At 40.6% G+C, this 23,687-nt stretch overlaps 2 protein-coding genes across 5 annotated transcripts; both read left to right on the forward strand.

The window, feature by feature from the left end:
- On the forward strand, positions 1-13,842 carry rasal3 (RAS protein activator like 3). The gene is made up of 19 exons (XM_044115267.1): positions 1-915; positions 4,402-4,544; positions 5,604-5,682; positions 6,872-6,939; positions 7,040-7,119; positions 7,696-7,816; positions 7,893-7,991; positions 8,065-8,739; positions 8,828-8,972; positions 9,766-9,910; positions 9,993-10,229; positions 10,326-10,527; positions 10,643-10,734; positions 10,804-10,917; positions 11,339-11,528; positions 11,655-11,765; positions 12,052-12,242; positions 12,372-12,456; positions 13,575-13,842. Exons 1-19 carry the CDS (start codon positions 297-299, stop codon positions 13,674-13,676), a joined length of 3,498 nt encoding a protein of 1,165 aa, XP_043971202.1. The 5' UTR covers positions 1-296; the 3' UTR covers positions 13,677-13,842.
- A 624-nt stretch (positions 13,843-14,466) lies between these two features.
- On the forward strand, positions 14,467-23,687 carry trim25 (tripartite motif containing 25). Of its 4 annotated transcripts, none has more exons than XM_044115268.1 (11): positions 14,467-14,667; positions 14,956-15,562; positions 16,836-16,931; positions 17,034-17,267; positions 18,032-18,200; positions 18,293-18,319; positions 18,479-18,541; positions 18,659-18,748; positions 19,061-19,204; positions 20,260-20,319; positions 20,401-23,687. In XM_044115268.1, the coding sequence occupies exons 1-11, from the start codon at positions 14,501-14,503 to the stop codon at positions 20,928-20,930; spliced, it is 2,187 nt and encodes a 728-aa protein (XP_043971203.1). In that variant the 5' UTR covers positions 14,467-14,500; the 3' UTR covers positions 20,931-23,687. The 4 variants fall into 4 exon arrangements, with proteins under 4 accessions (XP_043971203.1, XP_043971204.1, XP_043971205.1 ...); XM_044115271.1 differs by having other exon boundaries at positions 14,586-14,667; positions 14,920-15,562; XM_044115269.1 differs by lacking the exon at positions 18,293-18,319 and having other exon boundaries at positions 14,470-14,667.

Consider the following 23,687-nt stretch of genomic DNA (forward strand, 5'->3'; position numbering starts at 1 on the left):
AGCAAACGGCGCACACGGCAGAGGAGTTTGGGTCCTGCAACAGAGCAACCGCAGGCGGAGCAGCTCTGCGACTGTTGTTGCCGGATAACGTTTTTTTTTTACGAGACAGGAAACGAGACAAGCACCGAGACTGAACCAGGGAGGACTACTTTGCCTGTGTGAGCAAAAATAAATAATAAAATAAAGTCTTGAAGATAGCAGTAACTCAGAAAGGACGTTGGAGAAACCTCCTATGAAGGCAGTTAATGCAGCTTTAAATTGGAGAGAAGTTCAGCAGCAGGCAAGTCAAATCTGAAATGGGCACCGAGGAGAAAGATTCAGAGCACGCAGCTCAGCCTCTGTCAAAGGAGCAGGGGTCACCAGAGAAGGAAAAGGAGTCTCCTGTCGAGCATCCTCAACCGTCTGAGACCGCCGATCCCCTCAACACGTACAAGTGGCACACCGGCTCCAAGGGAACGCTCAATGAGCAGAGAGAAGAAGGAGACGGGGCTGCAGCCGCCTCCACGTCCACTATCGACAAGATCCAGAAGGCCTCCAGCAACAAGTGGAGCAAGATGCAAAACTGGCGCAAAGCCCTGAGTGAGGATCCTGGGGACAAAAATTCAACAGGCGGGAAAAGTGGAGAGGCAACCAAGGTTGAGAAAGGAGCCGGGGTCACCAGGAAGAACCCGTTCAGGAGGGCTCTGTCGGAGCCTCCTGGATCTCTTTTTGCAGCTTTAACGCCTTCCTCCAGCTCAACCCAGCCAGCTTCATCCTCATCATCAGCTGCCCCAGAGGCTGCAGGGGCCTCCTCCAATGACCCCTCATCCAAAGGAAGTGGGGGGACGATCTTCAAAAAATACCTGTGGAACGTGACCCAGAAGCTCAAGAGGCCGAGGCTGCAGAGCCGCAACAGCGAGCACGCGTTGCTTCCAGGTAACAACACATGATCTGAGTCTGTGATAAAGGTATTTGGCAGAAAAATCTCTCTGTGCTGAGTTTCACGTTTAAGATGATGAAGCAACTTTAAATGATTAGGTTGCATGGATCTTCGTCTCTACGAAAGTGGATTTTCCCACGTAAAAGTGCGTCCGGCTCTAACGCAGTAAAAAGTTCACCACATGCGGCGAGGCTATGATTTCCTGTTGCATTTCAAATGTTCTGGTGGCACAAAGGTGTGGTGTGAGAGACCTCTTTTCACAAAACCATATCAGGCTGGTATTTAACCACTGAGCTGACACAGTGAGAAGCTTCATTTAAGGGTGAGAAGGAACTTCAAAACAAACGTTACTGAAAAACAGTGGCTGGTACTATTACTGTAAACGAGATGACTTTAAAAATGGAAGTCATTAATTCAGAAATGGCACAAGCTGGAAATATTATTAGCCTACTTGAAATGAAAGGATTCTACATTTTTTTTTTAAAAATGAGCGGCTCCTTTTAATAACGACTATTGGATTGTTTTGTATGTACAAAAAAAAGTTGAAGATTGAAAATATTCCAGAAGTTAATCACATTAACCAGTGATGCATTGAGCAGAAACATGCAGCAGAAATAATTACGAAATATATTCTAACTTTGGTAAATTTTGAGTCAACATTAGTTGATTCAAATGTGTGTCAACTATTTGAACTTGAACAGCTCCAGCATGAAGGGCATCCTGGGTGAGCTGATCACTGCGGACCCAAACCCCCATCATGCTCCGCCTCCCAGGCCACGCCCTCAATTATGACATTATTGTCACCTCAGAGTCCAGACTAAAATGGTTCATCTTGGTGGTGTATTACTTATCCCAGCCTAAAAAGAATATAGGTTTGTATCTGCCAAAATACATCCTGGCCCTGTGCACAAAGAAAATCCAATAATAATATAGAAAACTTTGAACAGTCAAAGGACTGGCAGGAGACACATATAATGAAAAAAAACAAAGCCACTTCAATTGAAGATGCAATCAATAAAATAATAATAAAATCTTTCAAATAACATCAGAGATTAAAGTAAAAAAAAAAAAGTAAAATAAAAATAAAAAACAATGAGTGCAAGGATGAAACATAATGGTGATGTTTTAAAGATAAATGAGAATACAGAATACAGTATTAGAATACAATTTATACAGAATACAATTTAAAGTTACATCCTGTAATAAGCAGCAGATGTTTAATTTTGAGTTAAAGCCACTGAACATCAAACACACAGTGTAAAGTGAATTCAATATGTTTTTATTTCAAAATAAATTAATGTTTTTATTTTGGAAAGAAAAAGAGCTTGTTTGCAGCGCAACATTTGCTCCTTGCTGTTGACAAAGGTTCTGAATTTGTATTTTGCATTTTAAATAAGATCCTCTCTCTGTTGGATGGAGCCTGATTGCAGTATTTGCTCCACTCCTGTTGCAGATTATGCACAAGAGAGGAAGCAACGATGTCCAGTTTACTAACACATCATGAAATACAAGAACCTTCATAAATTTCTTTTTTTTCCAGTTTTACACTGCTGTGAAAGTTCAGATGTCAGTATTACATGTTGCTTTTTAATTTCCCTTGGTAATTACCATTGACAGAAGTTGATAAAAAAAAAAAATTACATTTATAGTTTATCAGTGAAAACATTCTTTGTAAAATTAAGTCCAACCAATGATCCTCAGCGTCAATCACTTTAGCTAAATTAATTTCACACATATAGTTTGTGCGAATTGGTTTGAGCTCATTTACAACATAACATATGAAAATGTCTGCATATGGAATATACTGTGCATTTAGTCACAGTGATCTCCAGGTAATTCACAAACTGCAACTAATTAATTTCAGCCTCTCCATCTGCTTCCTACATGGAGAAACATGGAAAACATAAAAGCTTCTCAAGGAGTCTGTGCTTGATGTATTTCTTTTTTCCGACCGCCATCAGGTCCTCTTTACACTGGACTGACGCGGCACTTTAATAATACAAATTAGCCAGAATGGGCATGGTCTCTGCAAGGCTCTAGATAGGCAACAAACATCTGTGTTAGGATCGTGGGTGTTAATTATACTGCTGGCAGCATTATTGGTTCCAGGTTTGGTAGAGAGGAGCAACGGCTTGATGGAGAAGTAACGCTGATTTCAAGGCTACAACCTATTAAAACACAGTGAGCTGCCAAACTAAGTAGACTAATTAACTTTAACTATTGTCTAACTATTCTAGCTGAAACAAGAGGATAATATAAAACAAAACAAAAACAGTGAACAAAAGATAATAAAATAATATATTACACTATGATGTAGCCCAATTGCCATAAGCATCTGTTGAGCTCCCCATGACAATGGTCCCAGGCTAGAGAGAACTACACACACACCTCCAAATTGCACATGTGGTTGGTGGGAGACCTGCAATCCCCAAGCTGCTTCTCGATGGACAAGTCAAGCTTTGAACTCAATGTCCCTGCATCGTGTTCAGTGATGAGAAGGGAGGAGCAGGAAAAGGTGTGAGCAACACCCAACAGTCACATGACGTCTGATAAATATTTCAAACTAAAGCTTGTGTGTGGCCAGATGAAAGTGATTAGTCAAAAACAAACAGATTTAGGATTTTTGTGCATGACTTCTTCTGACCGCACACAGCCGGGCAGAGAACTGCAGAACGAACTTCCAACACAAGATGGCACACTCTACACTGCACTGCATTTGGACAGAAAATCTCTTTAGCTTCAAGTAACGGCAATAAAAACTGATCCTGCAGATGAAGAAGGTGTTTGAGTATAAAAACAAAAACACTGTGGTTCATCTATTCTGTTCACCCAAATCAAACACAGTTGACCACAGATTATGAAGGTGGTTACACTTAAAAAACACCAGCTGACAACACATTATTGTCTAATAATCACTTAGATTATTGGGATAGGACAAAGTATAAACTCCAGTGAACAGGTTCTTCTAATCCTAAAGTCTCACTGATGTCGCAGAGTAAAAGGTACCATCAAGCAGTCTAGTCATTTTCGAGAGGATACTTTCAACAAGTAGTTTGGGTGAATGCACTGTGGTTGAGTATCATTTAATCATTACAGCGATTCCACAAAACCATTGTTTCTCAACAACCCTTCATTTATTCAGTGCTTTTCTCAGTATCTTCATTTTCTGCATTTTTCTTCAAAAAGCCTGCATCCGCAGAAAACTAGTTTTTAAAAGTAAACAGAGAGACAATGCAAATTAAGAAGGAAGAAGGAAGTTGAGTAAAGCTACTGAGAAACAACAGGATATCCGTATCTCTTGGTGTGTCACGAAGAAACAGATAGCATCAGTAAATGGGAGTGGCCACGCGGTGAGTGAGATAAGTGTCGTCTCATCAGGCCGTAATTATCAGAACTGAAAAAAACAAACACGGGTCACCATGTGCCCGAAATTTCTTTCCCCATCGACTGTGTGTGTGAGTGAAGTCAATGTCCTCTTGCAGACTTGAAGGAGGTCGAACCGGCACATGCTGCAGCCGGCGAATTTACAAGACAAAACTGGGTCCCACCGCAGGAGGTCCCCTTATGGGACATCACCAACTGCATCCTGGGAGACGGACAAATCCTCATCACTCAAGAGGATGAGGTAACAAGTCTCACAGTTATACTACCTGTGCATGTAGGTTTATCTAAAAATGGACAGAAACACTAAGTGACTTCATTTCAGGTCATAGATTTATTACACACAGAGTGATGTCTTCTAAACAATTTCATAAATTGTGATAATTGTGGCTAACGGGCAGCGAAAACCTAAATTCACTTTCTCTGCAAATCATGCTCAGACCAATTCAATAAATTTGAATATTTCTGAAAAGCCCATGTATTTCAGGGATTTTATCACCATGTGAAACACATTGTATATATTAATTACATAAAGATGGATGCTTAAAAGACTCAATTTCTTTTAATTATGATCATTTCCACTGACAATGAGAACATCCATTCATACATCCACTATGTTACAAGCGTATCCCTAAGCATGTAGAGATGAGCCTGCTGTTGCTGAGATGGGTAACAACAAGGAGCGCTGGTGGCTGTCTGCAGCGATCTTAATACAAATATGAAATTTAAAATTAAAATATTACATCAGCTCTATGAAAATATATATATTTAAAAACAAAAACAGAAATGTGGACTTAATAAAAAAAAGTGTTTAATAGTAAGGTGATTATTTTCAAAAGGTACTTTTAATATGACAACTGAGACTCGTCGGGATGTATCTTCTAAATTAATGAATGGAAAGTTGTGTGGAAGGAAGAAGTGTAGTAGAAAATAATGGATATTGCCCAAGGATAGCTATAGAATGATTAAGCTGGATCATTTTGTGTGTGGTGGGATTTATTTTATCTCTTGTTATTGTTCTCATGTAATTCTACATTTTTCCAAAAAACTTCATTTTGAGTTTTTGTTATATTCTTGTCTTTCTTAGCTATAACAAAAACTAAATACTTGAAAATATCACTCTGTGTCTAATGGATCTATATAGTAAAGAGAGTATCACTCACATACTTCAATTCAGTTTTGAATTGAGTCACTGAAATGAATAAACTTTTTGCCACCCTTCCTGACTTCTTCAGATGTACCTGTTGTACATTTCACGCAATTGTCTAATTTTGGAGCGTTTCAATGTGTGCATCTTTCTCAGCCGACGACGTGGATCCGAAACCGTGTCAGCAGCTGCTTGTCCAACCTCAGCGTTCAGAACCTCGCCGACAATGACGCAGGTCAATACACACACAAGTGAGACATGAATGTAACAAAGTTGGATAAAGCATCCGTCTCCTGACATCAGACGTGTGATTCTGCACAAAGTCACAGAGGAAATGGTTGAATGTTTGATTGTGAGGCTGACTGTCAAATTGCTTCCTCTGTGAGTTATTGAGAAAGATAACATCGCGACTGGTTGCTCAAACAGTCCAATGAACAAACGCAGAGAAAGAAGAGCACAGGGGGGGGATAGAGAAGCACAGGGAGGGATCAAGAAGCATCTTGTTTGATTTCTGCTAAAATATTAAGAGAAAGTTAGAAGCTGCAATCTTGAGAAGACAATCTTTGATCGGCTAGGTTGTTGAACGCTAACAGGAGCGGCATGTTTTACTGAACAGAGGAAGGAAATGTTAAAGTCCCAACTTCTTAAGCAAGACAGCGAAACGCCTTTTTCAGCTCGGACTAATGATGGGATTTAGACGCTGGATTGTTTGTGGAGGAGCTTTAGGTAAGCAAAACGTCTGACAGCGCTCTCGCTTAAATGCTTTGTTGGCAAAATTTTACATTTTCCTCTTAACTTTTATCTCATTCTGAAGAAGAGACTCTAGAAATAAAAAAAGGAGGAAATTATGAATTGCAGATTTTGAAGAAGTTAATTTACACGAAAGACTCACAGAATCCCTCTTTGTGAAACTTATAAGTTTGGCTATGATTTCTGTAGCTATCAGCCTCCAACTAAAAACCACATCCTGTCATTCTGGGTTCATCCACTATCACTGCAGATCTGACAAATGTTTCCTTCAGTAAACAAATATGTCCACCGGGTGGGGGAACCACGGCGCTGAATTTTACTTGGGAGATGTGCCATAAACTGCTTTCAAAAGTAGAAAATGTGAATTTTAGAAGGAGTTTTTGTCGTTTTTTTTTTTTTTTGTTTGTTTTTTTTTTAAAAGCTGGTAATGACAATCAAATCTCATCAGCTTTATGATATAAACATCATAAAGCTGATGTTTATATCTTTCAAACATCAGCTTTTCTCTTTCCAAGCTAAAAATGACTTAAGGGAAAAATGCCAGGATTTACATTTTGAGGGGGGAAAAAAAATTTTTTTTTACCTAACATATATTTTCCACAAACCCTCTGATAGATTTATTGTCCGTTTGGTCTTTACATGCTTTTCTCGACACCTTTCATCTTGACCCTCAGAATGCAGCCCTGACCCTGTGGGCCTCCCAGGCGGCTCTCGGCCGAAGAGCCAGGATGGTGGCGTACGGGTGAGTACACATCAGATAATTTGTGTGCCTACACTGCATTTCCTCTTGACCAAATACATAATTGCATTTATTCTCCCCGGTGTAACATCTTCACCCTCAGGGACTGATTAAACGGCGCCTGGATAAGGCCAAAAGGAACAGTGCCACCCAACTGAACCCGGGACTAAACAAACTAAGCAGGTAAAGCACACTCTTATGTTTCTAAGGTGTTCTAACCTCCTCAGGTTAGCACAGGAAATAAATCTAGATTTACTTCTTTCCTTTAAGAGCAATTATCTTCCAACACAGCATGAAAGAAAAAAAAAACAGCTGAAGATAATAATAAACTCATGGATTTAGTGAAAAAATCATCCATCCATAAAATAGTCATAATATTATGACAATTGACTTATAGGAAATCGTGTCAAAAAGCATGATTTCCTAAGTGCACGTAAGCATTTTTTTTTTTTTTGAACTGAGGTACATGAGCTCATGAGCCAGCATAAGATTTTCACAGTATAAAGCTGACTAAAAATACCACAGTTGCAATTAGTTGATCGTTGCTTTGGGTAGTTAGCCTGCAGTCAGATGCTTTACAGTCGCGCTTCTCACAGCTTTGAGCACTTTAAACCATTAAAAACATGTGGCATATAACTTATGCAATTTTAAAACTGTCCCTGTTAAAACCATGGCATGCTGGGAGACTCGTACCTAGCCTGGACTTGCTTGTAAAGGTGTACTCTGCTTAACTTGTTCACCGTTGTTTGTAACTTACAGGCAGTATGGTTCCCGTGAGTCCGTATCGGTTCCAGTAGGGAGTCTGGATCTGAGTGCCGACACCAGCACTGTCATCAGACCGGTCCACAGCTCAATCTTAGGGGAAAAGTACTGCTTCGAGGTAAACTTTGGTTTGGGTTCTACAGGTTGTATGTGCTGGGTCTTCTCAGTAACTGGATGGATTTTGTTTGTTTTAGGTGATCAATTCTGAAAACACCCACTGCTTTGGCTGCTCCTCGGCTGCCGAACGGGATCGCTGGATTGAAGACTTGAGACGTGCTGCTCAGCCCAACAAGGTAAGTTATTTTGCATACAAATACGTTACACAACATCTAAATACCACGTAAAACACTTCCTTACTTTTCACAGGATAACATTGAGCGCACTGAGAACTCGTTGAGTCTATGGGTCAATGAAGCAAAGGATCTTCCCCCCAAACGGCGCTACTACTGCGAGGTTCACCTAGATGGAACCTTGTTTGCCCGCACAAGCAGTCGAGCTGTCGGCAAGCCAACTAATCGCTCCAGCATGGCTGGGGACAGCACCTCCGGGTCTTTAGGAGGCCTGGGGGGAAGTGGGGGCACAGCTGGTGGCTGCCAACTATTTTGGGGGGAATTTTTCGAGCTCGACAATCTTCCCTCCATCTCCCAAATCAGCCTGCATCTCTTCCGTGAGGAAGACTCCAAAAAGAAGCGCCACTCCCGGGATGAGTCCAGCTTGCATCCTCTGGGCAGCGTGAACATACCTTTGGCAGATATTCGAGGTCGGACCTATCAAGAGAAGTGGTATCCCATCACGCCTTTCAAGGCGTCGGCCACAGCTGGGAACAAGGAAGTGCTGAGTTCGCAGGCGTCCCTCCGCATAAAGGCTCGGTTCCAGAACCTGAAGGTGCTGCCGATGGAGAAATACAAAGAGTTTGCGGAGTATGTGACAGTGAGATATGTGGAAATGTGCGGAAACCTGGAGCCACTTCTCAACGTGAAGGAGAAAGAGGAACTGGCAGGAGCTCTGGTCCACGTACTCCAGAGTATTGGCAAGGCCAAGGTTGAGAAAATATGTCAACACAAGAACAGAAATTCAGCATTATGTTGTTTTAAAACTGTATTCATTGTTCATGTTGGACTTTTTCCAGGAATTCCTCATTGATTTGGGCGATGCAGAGGTTAACCGACTCGGAGAGAAAGAAGCCTTGATCTTCAGAGAAAACACACTGGCTACTAAAGCCATAGATGAATATATGAAGCTGGTTGGCCAGAAGTACCTAATTGACACACTAGGTAGGTAAAACGTAAAGATTATAGCGGTTTCTTTTAAAGATATATGAATTGAAATATCTGCTGATACTGATTATTTAACATCCAAAAAGCTTCTATTCAAACCGCTTTTTGTTTTTCTTTCCTAATGTAAAGGAAATAACGCACATGCACTATGTGCATATCAAACAGTTTTACAAGCTGGGGTCCAACTTGTAAAATATTTATTTGTTACATTCCACCATCAAAACTTTTCTGGGTTGGAACATTAAATATCCTTGAGTGCAGCATGTCTACGTAAAAGATTAGGAGAAGTCTCACCAAGCAGCTCACTAAAATAGTTCTTCCCCGTTTCAGCCAAACTAAAAGAAGAACATGTTATGGCGACATTTTAAAACTGTGCTAATAGGTATTTTTGTAACTGTACCTATAGTTAACAGCAGAGGCTTAGTGCATAAAATCCAGATTGTAAAAATTCATACCTCAAGTCAAGGACTTCCAGTAGGGTTTCAACATTTCCAAACGATTTAAGATCCATGGCAAGCTGTGGTTAAACGTTAAAAAACTAAACAAAATAAATGGTCATCAACAAAATAAACCTGCCTGTTATCAGGTGAAGATCATTGTTGCTCCTCTGTAGCGATCTGCAGTTTTCTCTTACAGTTCCTCTACTAATATCCAATCAGTGAATGGTCAATATCAGACCTGGATATTGATCCAGCCAATACTGGATCGGATTGGCTGCATCTCTGCATACATTAATTGAAATGTTTTGAAAGCTCTCTGCTTTAATTTCTTTCTTTTTTTTCTTATGAAGGGGACTTCATCAACCGACTATACGCCTCAGTGGAGAACTGTGAAGTTGACCCTCTCAAATGCCCCGCTGCTGAACTGTCGAGCAACCAGCAGCACTTGAGGGAAACCTGTGAAGATGTGGTGCAGAAGATAATTGAGATACACGGGTGAGACATGACGGCTTGGTGAAGAAGAAGCAAAAGAAAATTGCTTCAAGGAATTGATCAAGTATATCTTTCCCTTTCACAGATCTTTTCCCGAGGAATTAAACAAGATCTTCTCCAACTGGATGGAGCTGTGTGAAGACAAGGGGAAAGCAGAAATTGGGCAGCGACTCATCTCTGCCTCGCTCTTCCTTCGCTTCTTATGTCCTGCTATCCTGAGTCCTTCTCTTTTCGGACTGACACAAGCATATCCGGAGCCGAACACCCTGCGGACCCTCACCCTTACCGCCAAAGTCATCCAGAATCTGGCCAACTCCACCTTGTGAGTCGCATCTAGTCATCTCAACTCATGCTGACAAACTCTACATGAGTGAAAGTTGAAATGTTAAAGCAAATTAAATGTTTTGTGTGGATGCAGGTTTGGAGAGAAGGAGGAGTACATGCTGTTCATGAATGAATTCCTGGATCAGCACTGGGATGGGATGAGGTGTTTCCTGCAAACAGTGTCCAATCAAGACACTGAAATCCCGATGACATCCTTTGATGGCTACGTAGACTTGCCCCTGCGTCTGGCTGTGCTGCACGGCCTCCTTGTGGACATTATCTATAAGAAGGATCAGGTGGGACGAAAAGTGATTCCAGTTCGGTTGATAATCATGAGCAAACGAGAGTCCATTATGCATCAGATGTCATTTTATGATATAAAAAAACTAACTTCCAACTTGTCATTTTCAGGACACAATTGACAAGCTGCATCCTCTGCCTTCAATCCTGAACCAGATAAGTGATTCACTTGGTCCTGACGCACCTCGGATCATTGTGAACAGGTAAGTTGGGGGCCTTGAGCCTCTTCCATGAGCTTCCTGCTGCTGTTTTGACCGGCCTCTATTTTGCAGTCATGCAAAACCATCCAAACCGGTGTATGTTCCTCCACGAGAGTTGAGAAAGTACAGTCCTCTGCAGTCTTCCCTCCAGAGACTGCCTGTGGACGCCAAAGGCCTACAAGACAGGTACAATGTGACACCTGTGTACTTGTAAAATAATTCACTAGTGATGAAAATAATTTGAAATGCGTAAAATCTCTAAGGAAATGATGACAATAGTAGATTTTCACTCAGTAAATATGCACTGCATTCGGTTAACTTTGGCTTTCCAATAGACAAGTCTTTTGGTTGTGAAGCAAAATAAAACTGAATGTACCACAAACCACTGCTGTGTCAACTACTTGTAGAAAACATCTGTAGTAAACAATTTAAACCATTTTTTAAAAGTGGCAACACAATACATGTAGTTTCGCAGGACATTTTATCAAAGAACTAAAAAAAAAGACACAAAAGAATAATTTGAACAATTTGAAAACTGCAAATTATTTACAGTTCAGTAATGGATGAAATATTGACATTCTGAAACACTGATCTGTTTATTTCGCAGTGAAAGCAGATCACGGAAGAACACAAGAGAGAGGAAACCGGTCGCCAGAACCCAGAGTGCTCCACACAGACGTCCTGGTCACGGCAAACAAGCCCTGAAGAGGCAGACCAGTTCCGAAGCTCTGCCGACATCGGAACACGAAGAGCAAGGGGCCGAGGTCAACGAGCCAGTCATCACACGACCAGATACTGTGAGTAAAGCCTGGTTCACGGGGTGCGATACCGACCAGTAAATCTATGCTATTTGGCATTTTACAGAGATATTTTTTGTTTTGCCAGTAAAACAAACCCAGCAGTCTCCTGTCTACCTTGTTTAGAGTGAAAGCATCAGGCGTGCTCCAGCACCAGTTCCATGGATCATCGTCAACCCCAACAGGGAGTCGGGTGAGATGAAAGCCGAGAACGAGCAGTTCAGCTTACTGGACCGGGTATGTTTCATCCATCCATCCATCCATCCATCCATCCATCCATCCATCCATCCATCCATCCATCCATCCATCCATCCTTCCATCCATCCATCCATCCATCCATCCATCCATCCATCCATCCATCCATCCATCCATCCATCCATCCATCCATCCATCCATCCATCCATCCATCCATCCATCCATCCATCCATCCATCCATCCTTCCTTCCATCCATCCATCCCCAGAACTGATTTCACACTGCGTTTCAATTTCCTACATTTACATAAAAGTGTGATTCCCCTCCAGCACGCCCAGGAGCTGTCAGAGCTCCGTCTGGGGATAGAGCAGGTGACAGAGCGGGAGCTGGACATGGCCAAACGTCTAGAGGACTTCATCATCCAAAGCCAGGACCAGAATGCAATGCTGCAAGCTGAGGTGTATGAGCTGAAGAACCTGCTGGCGGTGAGAGAGGAGCAGCTCGCCAGTGCCACCTTCAGGTGAGATTGTATAGAATTTTTTGTGCCTGCTAAAGCAATAATTGGGATCAAATTGAAGAGACAACTTCCACCGCATTTTTTCTAACTTCACCATGTTGTATGTTGCTGGCGTCTCTGTGTTTGTTCCAGGTTGGGAGTGATTGAAGAGGAAAGGGAAGAAGATGAGAGAAGGCTTGGTGTTGCACTTGCCGCAGCCGAGAGAATGAATGTGCTGGTAAGGAAAGCAGAGACACAAATATCAGTCAGTGAATTTTATTGAGATACTAAAATTACCTTCAAAATTAGAATTAATTCAAATGGATTTAAGTCAAATTTATTTGGTTAGCTGCACATAGTTTGACCAAGAAAGCATGCAACTGCAGCATTTGTCAGTCAATCGAAATGCTAAACAATTTTTTATTGTTAAATGTTGGATGTTCTCAAACAAGATTCATATATATAAATATATATATATATATATATATATATATATATATATATATATATATATATATATATATAAATATATATATATATTGCAGCGGAGCAAAATTCAAGAGAACCCCTTTCAAGAAGGAATTTAGTTAAAAGCCTGTAAACGAAGGAATACATACAATACAAAAGTAAATAAATAAATACTAATGGATGTGTTTTAAAAAAAATTCTGTCTAGAAGCTTTACAAAAACGTCTTCTTGGCCTTTTCTGGTGTTATGCATTCAGGTGCCATGGGAAAAAAGGCAAAAGCAATTATCTGAGACATGAACATTTGCTCGCAATACAACTACCAAGTTGTAGTAGTTGTACTGCAACTTGAAAAATTTGTCCTTTTTCAAGACATTTTTTTCATTCGAACACGGAACAGGACGATGTTTTCCTGGCAAGTTGAAAATATTCAAGGCAGCTCTCAGTCTTCATAGGAGTGGCTAGGACTCACATGTTCACATTTAAGTACAATTAGTAAACAACAAGTTTAACCTGTTTTGAAAGGTTGCCAGGAATTAGCCAGCTTCTCTGTAAGAGGAAAATGGCAACACCACTTGCATCTACAAGGCTGAATATGAACAAAGGAAACAAGTGTATGAAAGACGTAGGCAGCATAATGGAAATTTGGCCTCAATGCGATCCACTATATTTGACAAAAATGACGCAGCGGAAAAATCAACACTCAAGATATGGGCTCGTTTTATGGCTTTTTTGTATTCATTGGACCTGGATCCTAGAAGGAATTTGGTTTATAAGTTTCAAATATATTTAAGAAGATGGCCACGTTTGAACCAAAGCGGACGATTCTTTCTTTAGTTCAACTGTAAATGATGATGGTACATGAATGGCTGCTTTCGCTTTGCTCTCAGGAGGAACAGTTTGCAGGCCTGATGCAGCAGCTCAACGAGGCCAACAGCAGCAGCCAGAACACGACGCAGCACCCAGAAAAGCCCCACATCAACAGCACCTGAGCCCGGACACAGAGAAAAATATACACTTTTCAATTTGTAGAAATGCCTGTGCTAAACTCAACAAACCTACAGGATTTATCAACATTTCCGCTTCTTTTTTGTACGGAAATGTCAAATATGTTTTACTTGTAAACCTGTCTGACAAATAAAAAAAACTACAATCTAACTCCATTAGAATTAATGCAACTGTCTGAAGCATTTATTTTTTCTTAATATTTAAGTTCAGAAGAATGTATAGGAACAGATACTTTGTGATCCATGACTTTCTGTTTTCCCTTTGTTTCCATGGCATGTAGCCTACATATAACCCTGGCACTGAGTCTTATTTCTCTAGAATATCCTCTATTAGAAATCTATAGTCGTAGTTCAAAAACCTTGGTTGAGTTAATTGTCCACTTCTGTTTTGATAAGTCAAAATAAGTTTCAAATGAGAAATTATCAAATGGAGTAACCTACAGTTACCCTTTAACGCAGCAGTGGGTTTAAAACTACATCAGATGTCAGATTAAACACCATTAAAATGTTGCAGTGTTTGGCCATATAAAGTGCCTATTGTTTGTTCAACACAAAAGTGCTATTGTTTGTCTGTGAGAGTGGGGAAATGTAAATAACTGCAGTTCAGGGCACAACTGACAGAAAACCTTTTTTTGAGCATGCCATCCCTAGTAGCTACATGATGCCGTGTGCCATACCTCCCACATCACCCGATGCTTTCCTCCCCAGCAATTTTGGGATTTTGGGTGAGTACGTCATTTATCCTATTTTAGAGGAGCCAATCACTGGTCGGAGGTATATGGCTACAACAGGCTGAGTTTTATTGTGAAATGAGTTCTGACTTGAGCGTTACGCCACTCCTGTTATTAAACAAAAGGGAGGGACTTTGCTCAGAGCCGATCTGTCACGGTTCACCTCGAGTTTCCGCGGTTCCTCCGAGGTCTGAGACAGAGCGCTCTGAAAATCCTACCAGAACTGCGCCCACAAAAGCTTTAAGGTACTGTAAGAGACATTCATTGAGAATTTAAAGCGGAAGTTTAACAGTAGAGCTCGCTTATAAAGTTGCACGACACTGTTTGTTCACGATAGTGTTAAACTAAAAGAATTAAAGGTACTAACGACACGCTGTATTTGCATGCTTGTTTAAAGGCAGCCGACGGATACAAACTTGATGTATATTATTTTAATTTCCTAACTTTTCTTCGTAAATGAATCCGTACGGGTTGTCTCTTACTTTCGTTTTTGTCAGGCGCCGCCCTTAAGTTTCGTTTCTTCGTCACTGCAGCTGTAGGTCTCTCATGATGGCCGAAGCCGACGAATCTGCCTTTTCTCTCATGAGCCTGGAGGACGAGCTGACCTGCAGCATCTGTCTGAGCCCCTTTGACTGCCCGGTCACCATCCCCTGCGGACACAACTTCTGCCAGAACTGCCTGCTCGCCACCTGGAAGGACTCCTACAGCTGCCCCCAGTGTCGGACCCTGTTCGCCACCCGGCCGGAGCTGAAGAAGAACACGGTCCTCAGCGCCGTGGTGGAGACCTTCAGGGTCAGGTCCAACAAGACCGAAGATGCTGGTGCATGCAAACCCGAGAAGAAGAGGCATGTGGTCCGCTGTGACACCTGTATGGAAGCGGAGGCAGCCCAGACCTGCCTCACCTGCATGGCCTCTTTCTGTGAGGAGCACCTGCGGCCCCACCGGGAGAACCCCATTTTCCGCCTCCACCAGCTGACGTCCCCCGTCGGGGACCTGATGGAGCGGATCTGCACCGACCACCACAAGCTGATGGAGCTCTTCTGCAGCCAACACCAGCGTCCGATCTGCAGCCTCTGCCTGCAGCAGGTCCACAAAGGCTGCTCCTTCACCTCTCCAGAGGAGCAAAGGAGCAAGAAAGAGGTAGTTCAGTCTAATACAAGTGCATCTTAAAAATATATATATTTCTGAAATAATGAAAATAATTCCTTATGATTCTCTGGATATAGTTTGTATATAATGTCACTCAAAAATTCAGTTTAAATAAAAAAAAAAAAATTAGCACATTCAATAAGACAAAGCAGTTATAATTTTAACACATTGTGATCTGCACAGTCATAACCACTGTCCAGCAGATGGTCACTTAAACCAACCACTGTTAAAGAACCTATTGATTCACAGAGTGAATATTTAATTTCCCTTTAGGATCAATAAAGTGTTTTTGAATTTGAATTGAATTTGTTTACAAGCACATTAACAGAAAGCTGAGTGGAAGGAAAAAAAATTTGTTAGATGAAGGTGCCCAAGCATCAGATGTAAACAGCCTTGAGATGATTGTGAAGCTTAGTTTATTTACAAACATTTCCCTGTTGTAGAAATTTTTGTCACCCTGTAAAAAAATGCGCCTGCTTTTATTTAGTAAGATTCCACTGCCACAGTAGTGTTTAGGTTGCTTTAAAAGTAGCTCTGGTTAAAAATCAGAACTGTGTCTGCAAATTAGGAATCAGCCATAAATTGTATTTTTATATTTCATACTTCATCAAGTGCCCAAATCTAAACATTAATTCAATGATTTTTGTTTTAAAAAATATTTCAATTTAGCTGTGGAAGATTAAATGAGCAATTCATTAACATTTGAAGTCATCTTGTTAAGTGTTTATTGAAATATTTCGTGGTTCACCCATGAATTAGCTTAAACTGACTCTGGGCGTAAAGAGTCAGGTGAGTCACCCGAGTAGAGACAATATGGTGAAGGAGGAGTTTTTCCTCATAAACCGAGGATGCCCCATAGTCAAAGAAAACTTATCAGAGCAACATGAGTTCATTATGGCATTAACGACTAATAAGTAAATCCGCAGTAATAAATTATTAACTACTGAAACTCACCCTGTTATTGTTGCACAGCCTGGAACTGATCATGTGCTGTTGAATTATTTACTTTGTTGACTGTTGAAGTCAATATTTTATTGCAAAACAACTCTGTTTATTTCAGTCACATTGTCGGCTGTAACACCGCTGAATCTGAACAGGATTGACGAGTCAAATAAATACATGCTGTGCTTCAGCACTTCCCCATGAAATGGGGAAATGTTGTATCTACCTAAACTGAATGTATATTTATCCATCCATACATAATGATGCATGATGTGCATGAATGAATCGCTACTGAATTGAGTCGTGTTTTCTCTGCTTACAGCTGGACCTGAGAGAGAAGTTAGTTTTTCTGGATGGAAAGCTCTCGAAGAACGAGAGTGTAATTTCTCAAATGAGGGTCATGCAGAACAAGCTACGGGTTTGTATCATTTGAATGATCACAGCTCAAACGAAGAGCTTTAATGTTGATTTCAGTTTGTCCTGTTGTGGGGTTAATTTCTGCTGCTGTGGTCCTCACAAGGAGTCGGCCATCCACAGGAAAAGTGCCTTGTCGGCCGGGTATCAGCAGATGCGGGACATGATGACCAGAGAGGAGGCTGACGCCCTGAAGGCAATAGACAAAGAGGTGGAGACTGGTGAAGCCAAAATCAGAGGTCTCATCTCAAAGTTCAGCGAGAACGTCGACAACATTGGCAAAGCTAAGGAGGAAATCGTCTGTCTGCTGGGCCAGTCCCAAACCCTGGCCTTCCTGCAGGTGGGATAGCAGCAAAATGAACAATGAACACTGTGGCTCATTAAGTTTATAGCAGAGTTTCTTTATTTTTTTTAAGTATTGTAAGCTTTGAACAGCTAAACAGAAAACTGTTCAAGTCATAATTTTAATATGAAAATGGTCTGACAGATGCAAAGGTACCCAGATGAGGCTTTCTACCTAATCCGACCAGGAGAGTGTTAATCGTACAAGCAGCCAACCGGACCATCATAGTTCTTGGGTGGCTGCAGATTCATGTATCAAAATGGCATAGTCAAAGTCCTAAACCTAACTGAGAATCTTTGGTAAAACACAAGTATTAAGTTTTACCAACCTGACTCTGAGATATTTTGCAAAGAAAATGGGCAAAACATTTTAGTCTTCATTGCATTGTTAACCTGACGGAGGTGCTTCCCGAACAATTTGTTGCTTTAATTTGTTGCAACACATGTTTCTGACTTGCGTGGTCGACATAACCATGTTAAGCCATGCATTAACCTCAACAATTAACCTCAACCTTGTGCTGGTTTCATAAATAAAATCACAATAAGACACGTTGTGCCTGTTTGTAATATGGTAAAATGCATACAAATTTAAGGAATAAATTTCGACCAAGCACTGTTAACAAACATTCACTTTTCTTCTACCCAACCCTCTTCTTCATGCATAGGATGAAAAGAAAGAAACATAAAATGCATGCAAATGATGGCTGGTCATCAAAATACACATTTCTGAATGAATTCCTCTCTGTTTTTCTGTCCCTGCAGACTTCATTTAACCTTCCCCAAGCTGTGAGCTATGACCCTTACAGCCCTCGAATCACTCTGGATTCCAAGAAGGTCGTGCAAGCCGAGGCCTTTGTTTTGACATTGAAGAACTACCTGACAGAGCTCTTGAAGCAACCCGTGGAGGCCAGAATCCCAAAACTCATGGCAGGTGAGTATGCAAGCACATTTATAAGCTGGCGGCTTCATCCTGTGCCGTTGCATAATAAAAGCAAGTGAAGTAAATACCCAATTTTATTTCAGACATTAATACTGGCACATTTGCAGCAGGTGAGTGGTTTAAATACGTGGAGAGGAAAAAGCAGGAAACCAATCAAAACAAATACTCCAACTGGTGCAGTGATTTAACGAGGTGGTGTCTTTGAGGGGATGCATTTTAATTATTTAGATGAAAGCATAAAAGGCTAAGTAACTAAACTCATGTTTCAGATGAAAGAGCAGCTTCTGCCTCTGGTTATTCATCTACGAGTCTTGGAACTAATCAGGAATCCGGTGTGTTTATTTCTCCAACACCTGTTTTCAATCTGCCAATTTATGTATCTGTAATCTATCTCATTCCTATGAGATGCATAATAAAATTGTATTTGTCATGTTCGTAACTTTCCTCAGAGCCGAACATTCCCCCAGCGTACCCTCGACTCCCCAGATCCCACAGTCCAGCTCCTCCGGCCAAAACGGCCCAGAAGAAGAAACCTCAAAGTAAGAAAAATTAAACTTTTTTTCCCATTCATCATGCAAATTGACCATATTCCTAGAGTAATTTAATCAAACACAAACCAAAAACATACACTCTTGGAGTACGTTTAAGGTGAGATTGAAAACCCAGCTTTTCCCCCCCTGCATTTTATCAGGCGAAACGATATAGTCACACATTTTTTCATTAAAACTACAAACTAATGGCTTTTTCTTGAGATTTTGTGATGTACCAACACAGGTAGTACATAATTGTGAATCTTACAGAGGTTTTTGTTATGGTTGAGTTGTAGAAAATGATGACTTGTTTCTCTCTAGAAGCCGCAAAAAACCCTTCTCTGACCATCGAAACCAGTGCGGACAATAAGAAGCTGGGACAATCTCTGGAACACCTGCTGGAGTTTGGCGTGAAAGAAAAACCAAGGGGACGTCCTGCTACTGCTGAAAACAAAGAAGTGACTGGTAGGTACCGGATTTAGATGTTGCAATGTGAATAACTGATAAATAACAAACTGTTTAAAACAAAAAAGACAACTCCATATTGATGTTATGTCAGGTGTATACTAACTAATAAGAACATCATCAAACAGTTCATTTATTTCAATAATCCCATCACTGACATCCTCCAAAGGAAGTGTAATCCAAAGAAGGACATTACTGAGGAATCTGGCTGCCCCAAGCTTAATAAGAGAAAGAGGATGGAGAACATGTGGTTTTCCTTCCACTCAGTTTATTGCGTACAGGACAATTGTCAAGTTACCAGTTTTCTCCATGGTAGTGTAAACGGTAGCATATCTGTATTAAAAATCACCTTTTAAGTTGATATTATGTAATGTCCTGAGAAACCGGGTTTTCTAGCTATTTGCCAAAACCTTCAACAAACCTCTTGAAATATATATATAGTCATTAGAAACAGACCAATATCATAATTTCACTCTGTGAATTGAATTACTGACATAAATTAACTTTTTGATGAGATTCTAATTTGAGATGCATCTGAACGCTTTGAAATACAGTAATCCCTCGTTTATCGCGGGGGTTACGTTCCGAAAATGACCCGCGATAAGTGAAATCCGCGAAATAGAAAACTTTTTTTTTTTACAATTAGCAACTATTACATGTACTGTATACAAATACAGTGACTCACGTGTAGGCCGTTTCACTGCTCTTCAGACTGGGCCGCTGCATCCTGACTGCGCTCTGCAGTGTTCTCTTCTTCGAAATTACAAGATAATTTGGCCAACTTAATGTAAATTTGCCAAGCTGTTTTATGTACGTACATATAACTGCATGAGACGACAAAATGATAGCACAATTCGTAGCATGTTTTGATACAAGAAGCGGGAGTGAGTTTTTAACGAATCAGAATGCAGAGCACAATGCACCAAAAAAAAAAAAAAAAAAATGCATTATGAAAATCCGCGAAATAGCGAATCCGCGATAAGTGAACCGCGAAGTGGCGAGGGATCACTGTAGAACAAAATGCTTGAAATGTGTTTTTCTGTCTCCCGTCACAGAGACTACAGACATTCCCTCAGAGATAAGCTCTGCTGAGAAACGAAGTGACCTTATGAAATGTAAGAAAACAAATATCTTTGCCTCTTGTCTTATTAGCAGGTGTTCGTCATTAAAATTGACTTTTGTTCCGTCTCCACTAGATGGCACTGTGCTCAATTTTGATCAAAGAACGGCCCATAAACGCATCGAACTAAGCGAGAATTTCACTAAGGCCACGGTGTCCGACGAGCACACAAACTACCCCGACTGCCCAGAGCGCTTTGCCGTCTGCTCCCAGGTCCTGGCCTCCAAGGGGTTCTCCGCGGGCCGCCATTACTGGGAGGTGCGACTGAGCAGCAACAACTTCATCGGCATCGGGCTGGCTTACGGCAGCATCGACCGCAAGGGCCCCACCAGCAGGCTCGGCCGCAACAGCAAGTCCTGGTGCGTCGAGTGGTTCAATGTGAAGCTGTCGGCCTGGCATAACAGCACGGAGGCGGTGCTGGTCAATCCGAACCCGAAACGCGTCGGGGTGCTGTTGGATTGTGAGGAGGGCAAGGCTACGTTCTATAACGTGGCAGACAGGGCGTATCCCTTCCATTCGTTTAGTTTTCAGTTCGCTGAGGCCGTCTACCCAGCCTTCTGGATTTTCTCCAGTGGCTCTTGCATTACTCTGTGCAAGCTTCAGTAGAGTTCGACGTGCAGTTAAAATGTGAAAACTGTATGTGTTTACAATGAAGCATGAGAAAGACGCCAGGCTGACTGGTGCGTCATTCAACACTGGTTAGACTGGAATGAGGACGTGAAAATAAAACGTTAATCTAAGGATCCTTATTAACCCAACTAACATGTTCATTTAAACTACAAACCAAATATTACCAGTATGTTTCTCTGTGATTGGCTATTTATCTTCATCATCACACTTATATTCTACAGTTTCCCTCATTATTGTCACGTTCTCTGAGGTGCTAAGACTCCTCTTGGTTTAAAGGTATACTACGCACCTGGTATTTCTAAGTTTCTAGTTTCCATTGAACTGTACTTTGCAAGACAGACCTCATTCTGAGATATATTGTTGTTTTAATATCATAAGATCCAGAAACAAACATATTTACAAGCTAAGACGATATTAAAGTGGGGGGTCAGTGGTCAATTGGTTTTACTTGAAGTTTTCCCCCAGATTAATTGGCAACATAAAATAAGACAAGGAGTTCCTACAGAGTAAGACACAATGACACTTTAAGGTTAAGTTTAGCTATACCTTGCTTAGTATACCTTTAAACACTTCTTTCTTGATTATTTTATTTCCCTAGTCAGTAAAGATTGGTTGGACCATTCCTTTATGCCCTGTCATAAGGTGATTCTTACAAAAGGATTATTAAGGTTATGATTCTGTGCTGACTGACTAAGCAGACAGATGAAAGCCTTAATACATAAATGGATGGGAAGGGCTGAGGGTGGATCATAATAAAGCACTTAGCTCTTGGTGGATAGTGTGGGAGCTTCTTTTTTGGCCATATGGCCAAAAGAGAAGCTGGTTTTGGGTTTTGGTTTAGAGTAAAAGCTGCTGAAGCGTTTTACTCAAGTGTTTGGATTTGGTGATTGGGATTAGCTTCTGCGTTTTGTTCCTAATTATGGGATGTATTTAAAGGAAAACATTTGATTTTAAAACATCCAATGTAATCAAGGAATAAGACTTGACTGTCTTTCAATCGGTGTGGATTGGAGATGGTCACCCTTTTTTTTTTCTAATCTGAAACAGAACAGGAAACAGAAACAGGACAGGAGCTGAGCTTGTGGCAGTGGACCAGATTATTATCGTTATACTCTTAAAATATGAGCGATAATCTGGGATCAGTTTTGGATTTTCAGATTTGTTTACAGAATTTCTGCACAATGTCAGAAAATCTCTTGCAATATTCTTGTGAAATACTGCAGTGATTATTTCAGTTGCGACAAAATCCACAGTGACATGATCCCACTTCAGGTTAAGGAGTGTACTGATGGATTCAGAAACTTCACAGACCCTGTTTCTCCGGTGTTGCTCTGTCCTGTTAAGACATCTAGCAGCAAATCTTTTTGGACAAACGCCTGTAAAGTTTTTACTTTTGACTGCTGGGTGTTTGCTTCCTATGAACATGCAGGTCTTTCAGCTTCCACTTTGTTCAGGGAGAAGTTGAGAAGCTTGATATCGAGGCTTTGGTATCTGGAAATGGGAAGAAAAGAGTTGTATCCAAAAAATACATCTAGCATGTATCTGATAAAATACTTGCAATTCAATAAAATAATATTTTACCACAAAAAAAAAAAATAAAAAATTTAGGTTACTAAATCTTGTTTAAATTGTGAAAATTAATCACTTGTCATTTTAGGTGCAGGGTTTTCATATTAAGCACGTGTTTTGAAACCTGCTTTTATTTGTAAAGGAGGCTATAAAGACTAGATGGAAAGTTGCAGCCAAAAAAAGTATATGACGAGATAAAAATATTACTTGTGGACACTATGCCAAATCTAAGAAATCAGAGTAAATGGATACATTGCCTTTTGTCAGGATTACCAAGCCGTGAGTGTTGACATCATTTCTTTGATTATAGCAGACGTCATATAGAGTCTGTTTTACTAAAGAAATGAAACATCCGTCTCTCTTCTATTCACCTGGAAGACTCTTTGGCTTCACTGGTGGAGTTTGGATGAGGAAATGATGGGGAGAACGAAGATATTCAGCAACAGTCCAGGTCCAGATTTGAACTTGGTTCTGTTGTGTTTTTAAGCCTCACAGAGGTGGAACACTTTAGTTTCCTCTAAAAGTTGGAAATGCTCTGTTGGCTTAGTGTGAGCTAACTGGAAGGAGGGAAGATTTCCAATTCATGAAGTTTTATGTTGCATGATGCTTAGCTTAAGTCATTTGTTTCTGCAGTTTATTAATAAAAGCGGTTGCATTCAGATGCTGTTTTGAACACCATACATGTTCTAAACCTGTGAACTCTACTGTTATCTACAACAACTTTTAGGGATCTTTCCAGGGTGCCACTTGTTTATTTAAATCACACATTAGAGTTGTTTCAATTCCCAGCTAATGTCTCCTTGCTCATTTTCTTCTGCTTTATTTTTTTTTTTTGTCATGTTCAATCAAAGCTTTCTTTGAGTCATGTTCTCTGTTGTTTGGATATATTAAGCCAAAACTGAGCTGAATGGACTTACTACATTTTATTAACATGACGACTTGATCATTTTTTTTCTTCTACTGTTTCGAGCTTAAAAATCATTCTAAATAAGATCTTTTGATGGAATAAACAGCATGATGATCTGTAAGAATGTATTGTATTTTCTCATCTGATGAAAGGCTCCTGTCTTGTGTGCCTGTTTGTCTTTCTTCAGACAGCTATAGTGAAATGCAATGTATTTTTTTCTTTTGGATTAATAAAGTATAATCGATTGATTGAATAAA

The sequence above is a fragment of the Gambusia affinis genome, linkage group LG04 (assembly GCF_019740435.1).
Source record: "Gambusia affinis linkage group LG04, SWU_Gaff_1.0, whole genome shotgun sequence".
Classification (NCBI taxonomy): domain Eukaryota; kingdom Metazoa; phylum Chordata; class Actinopteri; order Cyprinodontiformes; family Poeciliidae; genus Gambusia; species Gambusia affinis.